We start from the raw sequence: 16,362 nt of genomic DNA, 5'->3' as shown, positions 1-16,362 counted from the left end.
GTACCATTTCACAGAGAAGACAATAATAAAATGTTTTACGAAATTTTTTTATAAAATCTGTACCAATAAGATGATGATTAGGTTGTAAATGAACTCGATATGTATTGTGAACGTTTGATAAGATGTAATTTAAAGTTACATCAATCTTTTCACTTATTTTTGGGTAACAATCAATCTTTTCATTTGAACTTGTCTCTTGTGGTTCTATCGAGTGATTTGGTACATCTAGCTCGACAAGATATTATTTGTTGTTAAATATTATACGTTAGTTGATCTATGTCTTTCAATTTTTGTTTACATTTCATGTTGATTCAATTTTTCTATTAAACCTAAATAACGAACAATAATAGTATAAATATTCGTTTCTTTGAACTCGGTCTTTTAGGTTTTCTTGAGAATGGTTGTCACCTCTTTCGGGACCAAAATGATATGAGTAATACTTGACCTTAGTCTACATCCATCTCTAAATGTTTACCGGTCTTTAAACTTTATTGGGTCATTTAAATGTTAGAATTCATTTATTCGTTCAATTTTGTTATTTATATATATTGTTTTCCTTTATAAATTATACGGTACTTTTTAAGGGGCTAATTAGGCGAGATAACACAAGGGATTCATGCAATGGATGGTTGACATGTGAAAGATGTGTTGGAATGAGTTGAAAGTTGTCTCATATGTCTGGCATGAACCAGACCAACCAATATATATACAGGCTTTCCACCTTACTTCCAAAGGTGGATTATTTAATTCCAAAGGTTGATTATTTAATCCTCTTATTTTATGCACATCGTCATTTTTTATTAGCAACAAAATTTTCCAAAAATGTCAAGTTTAGCTGGGATACTCATCCTATATTTATCTTTTTTTCACCAATTGGTCCATCCAACAAATATAGTTTCATTAAAATGTTCAAGTAATACATCCATCAAATGCGAATTGAAGTTGAGATGAACAAAAATAGTTCCACGCAACCTTTATTTGGCACCATCATTATCCATCTCAAAAAGTTAGTTTTACGTAACTCTCATAACACAATGAAACATGGTATCAGTTGATAACAGAAAGTGTTTTATTTTGTCCTCTCCAAAAATCACTTTTCAAGAATCATATATTCTCGTTATAAGATAGTATTCTATAAAACAATAACTAAGGGTGCGTTTAGTTCAAGAAAATTCTCCTGTTTTTTATTTTCATTTTCCAAGAAAACATGAAAAACAGAAAATGCGTTCAGAAACAGAAAGTATTTTTCTAGAAAATTTTTCTGTGAAAACAAAAAACACTGTTTTTCACTTTTCAATGGAAAACTAGAAAACATTTTTTTATTGTTTTCCACTTTTCCTTTTCCATTTTCTAAATTTTGAAAATACCACATTGTTTTCCATTTTTGGTTTTGAACGCGTTTTCAAAATTTTTATTTGTTTTCTAGAGATGGAAAACTCATTTCATTTTCTAAAAAATTAGAAATGGAAAACTATAAAACATTTTTCGTAACTAAACGCGCCCTTAAATGTTTTGAATTTTTTATATATTTTAACATTGGTTAATCCACAAGGTTGAATAGGTAGTTAATACTTTTGCCGGTGGAGACAGGTAAAAATTTTTATCCTCATGTTTTACAACGCTGGAGTTCATTTTCTATGTTAAAACTTGAAAGCAGTCTCTGATCTACACTGTCATGATAGGCACAAAGCTGTTTACATCTTGACCTTTCCATGCACCGTCGAAATATTGTGACCTAAAATCCGTAGAAAACAACGTTTGTGTTTACTTACTTTTTCTATATTTTAACATTAGTTATTTGTTATCATAGTTATGAACAATAAATATTAACCATGATTATTAATACGGTATTTTGCAAACACAAAACATATTTGGGTTTGGTTGTAGTCGTTGTTCTTCTCTTGATCGTGGGTTCGAGACCCAACAACTTCAAACAAAAAAAAAAATTATCTCTTTGTTTCTTGTTTTGTTGGAACCACACATAATATCATAGTCCTAAAATATTATTTGTATGAAAAATATCAATGTGCTTAATTTGTATGCCTAAAATTAACCATAATATAGAGATCATGTTATGTGGCAAAATCAAAGGTATAGATGATGAAAGAGAATTAATGAAAAATATATATTATGTTATGTATGTAATAGGCATATTATTAGGCATATAAATTAGGCATATATATCATCATTATCTTATTTTTATATTTGTTGTGATGTGCATTTTGGGTTCATGAATGAAAATGAATGATATTTGTCCTTTTTTTTTATAAAACAAATATTAGCTCTCTCTCTTCTTTGATTTCATGTATTTGGATTTTTTCAAATCACGTATTTCATCTATACATATTTTGTTAACTTCAGTTTTTGATCTTCAAATCTTGAAGATTATCATTAGATAATGTCTTTCAAGATCATGGTTGGAGCTCATGCATCTGGAAACAGAGGTCATGGGTTCGATCCTCATACCCAGCAAGGCTGGAGGTCCTTTTCTATCTATGGTAGAACCCAAAACCCGTAGAAGACGTCATTGGGGGAGTTACTTTACTTTACATTTTATTTCAATTTCATGCTTTTAACTAGTGGTGATCACTCACTAAATATAAATGAAAGATGTGGAATTGTCTTTTGGATTACTTGCCAACGCGGGGGTACTAGCATGGGGCCAGCGCGATGCGGCGATGGCGACGACAATGCGGTGATCACGGGTGGCGGCGACGAATGGTGCTGGTGATGACTAATAGTGTAAGTTATTGATGTAAGTCTAATTGATTATAATTAGTGTATATATTTCAAGAGTTAAGGTACGTGTATTTATTTCATTAAAAGTATTTTACTATATTAGTAAAGGTAATTAAATTAGTAATTAAAGAATAAGGTGATTTAAAAAATAAGTAAGGGGTATTTCTGTCATATCGCATGGAGTAACTTTCAACATTTTCAAAAATAAAAAGGGTTATTTTTTTATATTATAGTATAGAAGAAGCCTAATGACATCTTAGTAATGAGATAAATTTTAAAGACCATAATGTTATTGGTTCAAATCTCATATAAAAATTTTTCTTATATTTATTGACTTTTTATTTTAATTAGTGTATTGACATTATTACTGACCATACAATTCTTTTCCACCTCTGACTTAAATAATAGAAAAATTATCACAAATCGTCTATATGGTTTGCTCGATTCGCATTTTCATCCTTGTGCTTTTTTTTATCATTAGGTGTCCCTGTACTTTTCATTTTCATTGCTAGTCGTCCCTACCACTAACAACCGTTAGTTTTCAGTTGTTAAACCCATCATGTGAGTTGCACATGAGGGTATTTTCGTCCCGTTTGTAACCATAAGGACTATTTGTGATAAAACATCTTTAAGGGTTTACACACTTCATCATCTTCCCCTACAAATTCCGGTAACCATCTGTGACCGGCCGGTCACCACCGGAAAAAGTATTCAAAAGCTGAGAACCACTGCCCCACTTCATCATGTTCACCATTTCAAACCCCAAACACCCCTATCACCTTGTACCTCCCCATAACTGACAAAACCATCCACCACCCAACAATTACTACCGCTGCCTCCCACCGCCGTCGCAACCCCAACTGCTGAGAAAACATCAGCAGTAGCGTCCCCCGCCATGACAACCCCATTTTAGAGAGAGAAGGCTGAGGTGGAGGTAAAAAATGGAGGCAGTCGTGGTGAGAAAGTTGTGCTGATGTTTTTACGGAAATTGGGGTTGAGACGGTGGTGGGAGGCGGCAGTAGTTAGTGTTGGGTGGTGGTGGGTGTATAGTTTTGTTAGTTATGGGGGATAACAACTTACAAGGTGATGGCGGTGTTTTGGGTTTGAAATGGTGAAGATGATGAAGTGGGGCGGTGGTTCTCGGCTTTTGGAGACTTTTCCGGTAGTGACCGGCCGGTCACAGATGATTGCCGGAATTTGTGGGAAGTGTGTAAACTCTCAAAGATATTTTTATCACAAATAGTCCCTATGGTTACAAACCAGACGAAAATGCCCTCATGTGCATTGCACCCGAGGGGTTTAACGGCTGAAAACTAACGGTTGTTAGTGGCAGGGACGACTATCAATGAAAATGAAAACTACAAGGATGATAAAAAAAAATCACATGGATGATAATGCGAATTGAGCAAACCACATGGATCATCTGTGACAATTTCTCTAAATAATTAAGGACACCTATCTTTCAACCGTTCATTTAAGACCAACGCATCCAACTAAAGCCTGATGTTTCTACCCTTCGCCCACCTTGCCTTTGTAGCCTGGCCCAACCCTTTACCCATACTGTTGACCGGCTCAATGGATTTATCAATTGCAGCCCACACTTCAGATAATAACTTGTTACTCGGAAGTCGGAAGTGTACCAATCGATGATTTATTAACTTTGTTATGGTCGCACCAACTTTTTTGGTTGGACAACCAATATGCTTTATATCATTATTGTCAATTCAAAAATGCTCACTGTACCCACATGTTGCATATTAAGAGTTCATAATAAACAAAGTGAAAAGCTTTGTATTTTAGTCAAAAGTGGCAATATCAATATGAACAAAGTTTGTAGCTCTACATCGTTTTAAATCGAACTCGTACATTTAGTTTTGTACAAAATATGCAGCGTACGGGTGACTAGTATCACTTTAAGCTAACCACTTGAGCCAGCAATAACGTTTTCCTTTCTTTTTGAACAGCTAACAAACTTGAATTTTATATCATCAATAGAACCAACAACATTTTGGCCACATAGAGTAGTACATATCAAGAATACAACTATACAAAGTGTCTAAAAAAATATATAATAATCAACTGAAAAAATAAGCAATGAAATCACATAGACCCCTATGATAAAGTCAAAATTTTTGACCGACGCTTGATCCAAAGAAACGAAAAATATTGAATTTGCTCTCTATTATCTTTCATTTATTTGGATCAAACACCGGCAATATTTTTGACTTTGTCTTGGGGAGACCGGTGTGATTTCATTGTTTCTTGTTTCCCTTGATTATTAGTATTTTTGTTTTTTGACTATTTGATGTATTCTTGCTAATGCACTGCTATATGTGACCAATATTTGATTGGTTGATGATATTAAATTTCAAATTTGTTGGCAGTTTCAAAAAAAAAAAAGAGAAGGAGAATGGTATCGCTGGCAGAAGTGTTAACTTAAAGTGATACTAATCACAAGTATGCTCCTTATTTTGTTCAAAATTAAATGTACAAAGAACTTGAAAATTGTAACACCTGTCGTTTAAAAACAAGGATTTTCAAAAACTTTTGCCTAACGGCGTCAAAGAAAGCGGAATTAAACTTTAAAAGTCCAAACCAGCAAAACCTGTTTGGTTTATTCGTTAAATGGTGTTACTAGCCATATCATCAAAATAAGTCTAAATGGAAATCCATCGGTTGCCCAACATTAAACAACCGAGCACATCATCAATACAAGTCATTATTATCTAAACAATAAGCAAATGTCTAAAGCGAGCAGCCACTATGGGTAAACTATAACCAGCTTCAAGATCATCTACCCATGCCTCACATCTTCTCACCTCTACCTGCTCACTATTGTTGGACCTGAGGGCACAACACATTTTAAAAGAGCAAGTGTTAGCTAACGAATTAGCTAAGTAAGATAACACATAAGTTATGAAACGTTTGTCCATTTAAAACATTATATAAAAGTCATATTAAGTCGTTAAGGCACAAATCCTCAAACATATCATCACACTTACATATCATATCATCAACATCATTTATATTAGGATGGGTCATCCTAAATGTGCCTAGTCATCTTTTGCGTCATCACATATCACATTTGAACATCTTTATAATTGTGACAAAAGTCACGCGTCTCATATAACATATGCATCTCGTTAAGTGTGACATAAGTCGCACCCGACTAGATGAACCACCATTCAGTAGTGCATCAATGTCCTTAAGGAATGGCAAGCCAATCCAGGAGTAATCCGTATGTTCAATGACAATGGGGCTGGTAAGACCTCCCGTATTACTCTTCACGTTGTACCATGTTGCAAGGAGCCACCCAAGCAACCACATCAACGCACTTAACCGGGCTAGGGCAAGTACGGGTTAAGCTTAACACTTTCACATCAAATTTACGAGCTCGATTTCACATCACATATAGTTTAGGTGTTTACACAACCTAAACAATTATCACATATAAATCTTTTACGTTTGGGCCCTTAAACGTACACGTGTCATGACAACTTAATATGTCTAGTGAACTAGATGAACAAGCCATGTAATCATGCACATTTCACATATCATCATCATACATCACATTTCATAGCATTTCATTTCATATCATCACATCGCATACATTGTTACATCACGTACATCGTCATATATCATTGCGTATCGTATATCATTACAACATTGCATAACATTTATTATCTTAGATCGTACATCATTTCATATCATATCATCTATTAAGCATACATAATATCTCATAGCAATATGTATCATTGGGGTAGCATTTCAGGCTTTTATATACATCTACATAGCTCATATCACCTCCCGTATAATCCCGAATACCCATAAGCAAACAAGATACCATTTGGGATGTTATTATATGAAAACTATGTTTATGTTGAACCCTCAGCGTGTCAAAGTAGTGTATCTTACCTCGTAGAAGCACACAACAAATGATAACGTAAGTTACCGAGCTTTGCAAGTATTCCCGACTACCTATAATCATTAAACGACATAATGAGCTAATAAATACCCACTCACTTATGGTCATGACTCACATCTAAATACCTATAAACATGACTCATGACAATGCTTGATGCATCGGACATTCGAATAATACTTTAAAGCTTACATAACTCGACGAAACTCGGGATACACTCACTAAATTAACCTTTCTGGAAACTTGACATTACAATCATCTTTCAAAAACATTTCCATTAGAAAGTAGACTCTCTCACGATTCCGTGGATATCTTATTTGTCAAAAACGGAGTTACGGTTCAAAAGTTATGGCCATTTGAAAATTCTGTCGCTATTGCGTCGCAACTACCAAGTTGCGTCACAACTAAAGGTCACTGTTTTCTAGTTGCGCCGCAGCTTAGTAGTCACGCCGCAGCTAGTCCCGGTTCTGCACAAAACTCATTGTTTAACCTCTAAAACTTAACCAAACACACCCCAAACGACCCCAAACCTTATGAACGACTTTTGTACCTCAAAATTTATCATTTTAAGGCCATAATGATGCAATGAAATCATTGATTAACTCCTAATTGATTTGCATCACAATAACAAACGTTTTAGGTTACCGAATCGATCAAAACACACGTTTATGACTCCAATCAACCCTCTAAAGACCTAGATCAATTATGGAACGAATCAAGGGATTGAAAGGACACGAAATCAATGTAATAATACCCCAAATACCTGTAGATTACAAGAAGGATGCAAACTATGGATCAAAACCTCTTCAAATCATCAAGAAACGAGCAAAACGCGTAAGGATTGATCAAGGAATTGGAGGGGCGGCTAGGGCTTGCAAAAGAGAGGCTAGGAACTGAGATGAGAATGTGATTAGGGCTTAATGAACCCTTAATCAGCTGGAGCATCTTTCCTAATCTCACACTTAGGTCCTTCCACTATTAAACATCACATTTAAGGCTTAAACGACTTAGCGGGAATACTTACTGACACCTTTAACACATCTTAATCATCTTTGACATCTTAAACACATTAACATATACGTCATTAAGGCATTGAAGCCTTCTATATATGGCACCTTAATTACATATAAGCATTAAATCTCCTAGAGACTTAACGGACACGTTGTGTTGACTTAACGACTCAAATCAACCGTTGATTAAAAAGTTCGGGATGTTACAAAAATATCATCTATTAACACATCTATACTACTATATAAAGCAAACTGCTCTTCCTTTTTAAGTAATTAAGAATCTGAAATGACCATATTACCCTTCTTATTTATTCACTAATTTAAACATCTTTACCTATATACCTATAATACCCTTAATAAAATAAACTACAACATAGATTCTTTAATCCTTAAATAACCATATTAACCCTTACCGTCGCACATCATCGCCACAATTGCCGCAGCCACACCTTTGTCGTTATCACCATCACCGCTGCATCGCGCGGGCACCCCGTCTCGTTATTATAATATAACAATTTAAGATGCCTTAACTACAGTTACTTTTTAGAATTTTGGTTTTGCGGTTTTGCTACTGAAGTTTTTCTTTTTTACATTTTACCCCCTCATGTTTATATCATTTACTTTTTTGTCCATACTTCATCAACCAGTTAACTACAGGAGACTTGGATTGTTTCAAAATTCAACCACGAAACTTTTAACCTTTTTATCATTTGTCACATAACTTTAATTTCTTTTACTTTTAACACTAAAGCTTTTTTTTTTTTTTTTAATTTTAAAACTTTCGCTTTTTTAACTTTTGCCACAAAAGTTTCATTCTCTTACTTTTTATAGCAAAAACTTCTAACCTTTTATTTTTTGTCATATAACTTTTTTTTTACTTTTGGCACAAAGTTTTGTTTTATTTAGTTCTAAAACTTTCCTTTTTCTAACTTTTGCCACGAAAATTTCGTTCTCTTTTACTTTTATCAAATAAACTTTTAACCTTTAATTTTTGTCAAATAACTTTAATTTCTTCTACTTTTGACACGAAAGTTTTGTTTTATTTAGTTTTTAAACTTTTATTTTTCTAACTTTTGCCACGAACTTTTCATTTTCCTTACTTTTTATCACAGAAACTTTTAAACTTTTACTTTTTGTCATATAACTTTAACTTTTTTGACTTTTGGCAAGAAAGTTTTATTTTATTTATTTTTTAAACTTTCATTTTTCTAACTTTTGCCACGAAAGTTTCATTCTTTTACGCTGTATCACATAAATTTACTAAAGTTTTCGCACTTTTACTTGTTGCCACATCACTTTCGTTTCTTCTACTTTTCGCACGAAAATTTTGTTTTTTATTTATTTTTTACACTTTTATTTTGCCACGAAAGTTTCGTTCTCTTACTTTTTACCACATGACTTTTTTTTTTTAACTTTTGTCTTTAAAGTTTCATTTTCCTTACTTTTCACCACATAACTTTTGAATTTTTTTCCTTTTGTCAACAAAGTTTCATATTCTTAACTTTTTAACACATAACATTAAGTTTTTCAACTTCGGCCACCAATGTTTCAATTTCTTTCCTTTTTACCACATAACTTTTAAATTTTTAACTTATGCCACAAAAGTTATTTGTATCTAACACGTATGTTTAGTCTCGCGGCAAAACGTGAGGTTAACATACTAGTTATCTTTCTATACTGTTACATCATTCCCGTACAACTACATCACTTCTGAATTTTCCACAGCCACAATAAGTTTTAAAAAAAAAAAAAACACTGATAAAATTTTTAAAAACCCATTGAATTGCGCAGGTTACTGTTTCAGTAAACGGAAAAATAACCAATTCAAGTTTCAGTGTTTAACCAAGAATAAATGGATCTTAGTTGAAGTACATAACTTGCTGGAAAAAGTTTTTCTTTTAATGTTACAAATCATTCTTCTATGGCATCTCCTCCAATTTTCACTACATCAACAAGCTCTTTCAATGGTGTAATCTTTGTGAGCAGCACCTCTACATAAGATCTGTTGATTAGTAACAAGTTATGCAGAAACAAAAAAGCTATGACTTCTATATAGCTCCGTTATATAGGCAAATTTGCGACTCGGTTTAAACCTGTTGGGTAAAGGCGGTAACTTCAAAATGTATAGAGTTACTAACCAGCATTCTTGGAAAATGTATAGCCTTTGGAACTGATTTATGTGCGGGGATTTGGAGTAAGTTGATTCCACAAGTATTCTTGCTTACCCTGCAAAAACAAACATTTCACAATTCACATAATGTAAATTGAGAGTGTTCTATTTTTGGACTTTTATTAAAAAAAATTTTTTTATTAATAATATCACTAACACAAGATAAAAAAATATAAATAAACTATTAAAAAAAGTTTATTAAGAGACATATAAATTGAAGTTCGAGAAGGTCCTTAACCGTGAAAGAAAAAAAAGTTTTTAATAAAAAAAGTTTATTAAGAGATATGTAAATTGAAGTTTATTAAAAAATTATTAATAATATCACTAACACAACAATTTAAATTGAAGTTCGAGAATGTCCTGAACTGTGAAAAGATAAATGAAAGAAATTTTTTAATCATACCCCAACCTTTTGCCACAAGTTCATTGCCACACACCCTAATACCCTATGCACTTTGAAACCAGACACCCATATTTGGTTTTCATTCCTTAATCCATTCACATTTAATTTGGAACAAAAACCATAACTTGTGATAAATTAAAACTGCGGTTAAGAAGAGCTCGTTTTACCAGGCAAATGTTATGCCAAACACCTGATGCAATGAACATTAGCATTTTTGAAGGAAAAATGTTTGTAATATATATTAGGGATAAAGGCATGAGAATGTACCCAACTATGACAAAAAGGCTATGTAATGTATCCTCCTACACTTGTTATTCAGTGTAACCAACTAGGTTTTTTGGGTTATCCAACGCAAGCAACCTGCTACAATAGGTTTCCATCATCATCATCATCATCATCCTCACTAGTCCAACACTCGCCGGAAAAATTAAAATTGTGATAACTTTGTTGTTTCTTCGAATTAAGACTTGAAACTACCACCAATCGACTCAAAATTGATCCCGCACAAACCCGTACCAAAAGTTTTCGAATCCAACACTCGCCGGAAAAATGGTGATTCGCCGGAAAAAATGGTGTTTTGTTCGATTCCAGGTTACTTTTGATACCATTTTTTGAGACAAACTAGCAACATGTACAGTTTGATATTTTAGGAAAAACTTGTAGTATTTAGGAGGAAGCTTTAACCGTGTCTAGTGGCAGCTTTTTTAATTTTTAGAAAAAAAAAATTGGAACATGTGGTAACTTGTTTGTTAGCCGGTAGCATGCACTTCAAAACCCAAAAACCAAAGTTGGTTACACTAGATAGCAAGTCGAGTAGATGGGTACATTACATAGCATTTTGGTCATAGTTGGATACACTCCCATGCCTTTATCCCTATATATTATATACATTAACCGTGTTCTACATTACATTTATATAACAAGAACCGAAAGGGAATTTACAGTATAATAAATGCATATTCTAAATCTAGGAAAAAGATGTAAACTCATAAAACAAAACCATACATGTTCTAAAGCAAAAGTTAGAAGAAGTTATTAGAAAAACTATGAACTGTTTATTGTATACTAATTAATCTTGCAAGGCGCTAATCAGAGACTCGTGCTCGCTTTAGACTTCTGGGAATCTTGCCAAGGTCATAATGCCTATTGCGTATTTTTGTTTGGACTTTCAGGAAACAATTTCCATCATCCTCTTGCTCTTTCTGAATTTCCATTGCTGAATTATATGCGGAGAAATTGCATCCATTTACCTCAATCACCTCCAGCGTAAAAATCTGCCCAAGCTCTCGAGGAATGGTGTTAAGCTTTAAACAACGTTGAACCACCAAACGTTGTAATCTTGGGAAGTTATCCTTGGAACTAACCCATTGCATCATATCCAGATCATGCAATTTTAAGACCTTGAGTCGTCGAAATTCTGCATCCCCTGTCTCCCACATTTCTCCAATGCATGATTGATGTTTTAATTTTAGAATCTCCAGGTTGGGTAGAAGGGAGAAGGTCCACATTTCTTCCCAATCCATGCCAGTATTTGACAGCGTTAGTTTCTTAAGGTTTTGAGGAAACATAATAGGATTGCATGATCTTGTCACCTCAGGGAGGCAAAATGTGTTGAGTAACTTCAATTTTTGGAGGTGAACCAAAGAGCTCAAATTTGGAAATTCCATATCGCCTAGCCTTGATATTAAGGGTCCACAAAACCCAAGCTTCCTAAGATTGGGAGACCTTGAGCATATATTTGCGCAAGATAGGGGACTTACTTGAGATAAGGTTTGAAGACTAGCCAACCCCTTTAGACAACCATCGTTCTCTATCATTTGCCCAGAACAAGTTTCCTCTATCTGGTTTTCCCCTGATTTGATATAGAGGTGTCTCAGATTTACCATATCCCATATGGTTTTTGGTAAAAGAACGTTCTTCTTCGACAATATAATCAGCATTTGTAGGTTGAAAAGGTTTGATATCGATGCTTGAGGACTTCCGTTATGAGCTTGAATGGCCAAGTATCTCAGATTAACCAGTCGTGTTGTATCCAAAGGAAATACGGAAACAGGGAGAGACTCCATATCTAGAACCCTGAGGAGTTTGTAAGTTTCGGAGAGAACTGATCCACCCTCTTGAAGAACTTTTCCTATCTCCAATGGAGAACAAAGCATTGACGAGACCATGTCATACCTGCTAAAAATCGTTAGTAACTGTTTAATTAAAAAGTTCATCCTTTAGAGAAGCAGAAAAAAGTTGATACCTATAGATGTTGGACATAAATTTCTCTTCCTTGGCTTTTCTCATGGTAAAGTCACGTAACAAGTCATGGATGCGGCATGTTTTAACTTGCCCATCAGCCTTTATTCTTGGAGTCATTACCAGACTTCTCTTGACTAGATCTTTTAAGAAATCCTCTGCAACATCCTCCAGAATTCTATTTCCAGTGCCATTTATGAACCCTTGAGCAACCCATAGCCAAATCAGTTTTGTCATGTGGATCTCATGGTCCTCAGGAAATGCTCCAAAATAGAGAAAACAAGGTCTTAAGTGAGAAGGTAAATGGTTGTAGCTTAAAGCAAGTGAGTCCATGTATTGGCTTGGATTACTAACCATAAATGAACTTAGACTTGCAGCAATTTGTCGCCACCATGAATTTGACCAATTATTTTTCAAAAGACCAGCAGCGATGACAATTGCAAGAGGCAAACCATCACATTTTCTTGTAATAACCCTTCCAAAATGTTCCAACAAAGGAGGGCATATTCCGGTTCTAAACATCTTCTTTTGAAATATGTCCCAACTTTCAGCTTCAGTACGGAGACGCAAAACATGAGCAGGTCTTGCTGACTGAACATGCAAACTCACGTCTGTGTCACGACTAGTAAACAACACCCGGCTTCCGGTTCTGTCATCTGGAAAATACATTTTGAGATCGTTCCAGGCCTTATAATCCCAGATATCATCAAAGACAACCAAATATTTACGACCTTTTAATTTTCTGTATAGTTTTTCCCCTAATTCATGGTCGTACAATTCATAGAACTCATCTGGCATGTCATCGATAAAACAACTTAATATGGTAAGTAACAGATCTTTCTTGACATATACTTGAGAAACACAAGCCCACGCTCGAAAATTAAACATATACTCTATTAATGGATCCCTGTATAACTTATTAGCCAAAGTCGTTTTACCAAGCCCAGCCATTCCTACAATTGAGATAATCTGCAACGGCTTTGCAGAATTTCCAGTAAGTTGATCTAGTAGAATTTCTACTTCATTATTAAAGCCCACAACAGCTTCTTCTCCTTCGATGTTTGGCTTAAATCTGATATCACCAAGTTGATTACATATAACTATAATCTTATTCAATCTTTTCATTTGATGTCTATACCAATCTTCGTTAACCACGTCCATTTCTGTCCCTAGTACATCTTTATATCGTAGCATCTGACTCATCACAGCTTCTTCGTGACTGTACCAAGCTTCACTAGCCAGCACTTCTTCCATTTCTTTCAATAAAACCTGCACTTCCTCAGTTTCATACCCTATCAACATAATTCTGAGGTGATTCATTAGGCCATCCAATGACTCGGACATCTTTACTTTAGAATCTAGTGCTACTTCGCCACAACAAAGAGTGAATTTCGTAAAGTAGTTGAGAAACTGCTCTATACGAGCAACAAGAGCATCAGCCATGGTTTTATCCTGTTCCAAATAATAGGTCAACGGTAGCTAAACTCTTTGGTACTGATGTCCTTTTTAGGCAACCCTTCCATAAACATAGAGCATGAATTTTCATAACATTGATCTGACTAGCTGTCATTGGCTACCGCATGCATGTAATCAGTGTATTTCAATAATGTAAAATAATAATCCATCAATAGATGGAGTGGTACCCGTCAAATCCTTAGGGATGCCCAAATGATGTCGGTATTAAATGAAGGTATTTTAACCAGCATCATAACCCTTACGGAGTGAGATGATAAGATCCAATGTGGTTCCAGGGACGGGGTGCCCTCCTTTCCCTTCTTTTTTACAAATATAATTAACATAACAAACATGCTTTAATACCATGCATGTTGCAATAGAAAAGATGCACTATTTGCCAATACAAATTGCACGATACAATTTTGCTACTAATATTGATAGATTAACGTTACATATTGCCTAATAATCTAATCTAATTGTAGACCTAATTCATTCAATCACTGTCATGTGTCTTGCCTAATTTCTTTCTCCTCATTACATATGATGAACAAATTATGAATATGAATGGATGTGTGTGATAACTTAATTGCCTTTTATTAAAATTTTAAAGGATATAGTAATAATAATAAAAAGTAGTCTACATCAAGGTTCATCTTTAAGTTCATATTATACGCATATCAATCATCCAACCCACATACACCTGTGTGTATAAACATGCTCAAATATATCCTAAAATCACATCAGAATTCATCATTCCTCGAATCCTCTTAAAAGTATTATACATACTATTGACAGTCTTATAGGGGTAATATGTACAAAGGCCACTAGGTATGCACTAATACTATTTGGGTAATCAATATTTTCACTTACTGATACATTTCTTGTCAAAAACAAACACTTCGGGCCAACATCACATTTTCCAGCAAAAGCGAAGTGATAATAGGAGTATAGGACCTTATATTTGGCACCACAATTCTCAGTGACAACAGGAAGACCCCCATCTTTTTAACCATTTCTTACTATCAAACTGCTACCTGACGGTTTTTCATGTGCCGTTACAGTAATGGCCTGTTTATCTAACTGAACTACCCACTTTTAGCTCATCTATTTCCACCCGAACGAACTGTAACACAAATACAATGTCCTAATCTTTATAGTTGTTTCAAATTCTTTAGAAAGTAAAAATATCTACACATATACAATTTGTGAGCAATGAGACTAGAACCCACAACCTCTGGGTTAAAACGGGTCACCTCGAATACCACTAGGTGACTAGGACCAAGTCGGTTAGATTCATAGAATCATAGAGACCAAGAAATATTGGCTTAAGGATTTAAGTTAGTGAAGCCACCACAGTGTGAACTTCACAGGTTGATGCATGGCTCACAACAAGGATTATATGAGAACCCATAAATATACAAATTCAAAATTAGAAACGGTTGGTGAAGTTAAAAATATATATAGGGCTCCAACATTTTCAATCAACTTGTGATAAACCTCCAAATTCACTATAACAAAAACCCAAAAATCAAAAGTATAAGGCTTTACCTTCTATTAAACGACTAGAATCAACACTATATCTTCTTCTTCCTCCTTAAATTAATTTACCACCACTAGTATATCTTGTTGGTTATTGTTATGATTCTAGAATAGAATGATGTATATCTATCTTGTCCCTTTCTCTTCAATTTTCTGTAAAATGATCTACTTGATGAGGTTATTGTGGCTGGGATTGAATCTTAGATTTCCAAAATTAATAATTTGGCCGCTTAATTATCTTGGACAAAAACTTATATTTAACCAAATTCTTCATCATTTTATATTTTAAATTATCCACTTAAATTACATAATTAATAACTTAATATTACCTTTCTCTTACAATGACCCATATAACCCATTTGGGTAATTGGGTCTCGTTAAAGTGTTTGCCACTCCTACATTCCATATTTCCATATAGTTTTAGGACAATTTTTTTATAAGCTTACTTTAAGTGCAATTAACTACATCATTTTTTATTTTATTTTTGATAAAACTATCTTGGAAATCAAAGGGGACACTTTTGTAACATATGAACTCTGCACACTTGTTTGCAGTCAATTGCATGTTCGATTTTCCCTTACTTTTAATAACACTAATCCCTCATCCTGAATGTCCATCGAATTAATCATTTGTTTCAACTTTCAAATCCTGCCAAACCTATAAAGAGTAATCACATTCGAATAAAACAAATGGGCTATATAAATTCAAGGCCGGATTTGAGGATGTTTAACATGTGCAAACGAACAGGGTCTAATTTTATTTAAGGGCCCAAAACTTCAGTTATCTGTTTGCTAATATTAAATATCCATATTATAATACCTAACGATGGCAATGTGATATTGTATTTCTGTTTGTAATTGCTCATTATAAAAAGTATTATGTT

General features: G+C 34.1%; 1 protein-coding gene across 5 annotated transcripts; it reads right to left on the bottom strand.

Moving 5' to 3' along the window:
* Nucleotides 1-9,467: 9,467 nt before the first annotated feature.
* Nucleotides 9,468-15,649, bottom strand: LOC122596935 (putative late blight resistance protein homolog R1B-16). Of its 5 annotated transcripts, XR_006323390.1 has the most exons (4): nucleotides 15,489-15,629; nucleotides 10,412-10,434; nucleotides 9,810-9,897; nucleotides 9,468-9,662 (listed from the first exon to the last, which is right to left on the bottom strand). XR_006323390.1 is itself a non-coding variant. In XM_043769582.1 (3 exons), the coding sequence occupies exons 2-3, from the start codon at nucleotides 13,434-13,436 to the stop codon at nucleotides 11,330-11,332; spliced, it is 2,037 nt and encodes a 678-aa protein (XP_043625517.1). In that variant the 5' UTR covers nucleotides 13,437-13,557; nucleotides 15,489-15,625; the 3' UTR covers nucleotides 11,211-11,329. The 5 variants fall into 5 exon arrangements, 1 of the variants encoding a protein (XP_043625517.1); XR_006323392.1 differs by lacking the exon at nucleotides 10,412-10,434 and having other exon boundaries at nucleotides 9,765-9,897; nucleotides 15,489-15,649; XR_006323391.1 differs by lacking the exon at nucleotides 10,412-10,434 and having other exon boundaries at nucleotides 9,468-9,673; nucleotides 15,489-15,634.
* Nucleotides 15,650-16,362: the final 713 nt, after the last annotated feature.

The sequence above is a fragment of the Erigeron canadensis genome, chromosome 1, assembly GCF_010389155.1.
Source record: "Erigeron canadensis isolate Cc75 chromosome 1, C_canadensis_v1, whole genome shotgun sequence".
NCBI lineage: Eukaryota > Viridiplantae > Streptophyta > Magnoliopsida > Asterales > Asteraceae > Erigeron > Erigeron canadensis.
The sequence above is the reverse complement of the archived record's forward strand: the minus strand, read 5'-3'. Positions and strand labels throughout refer to the sequence as shown.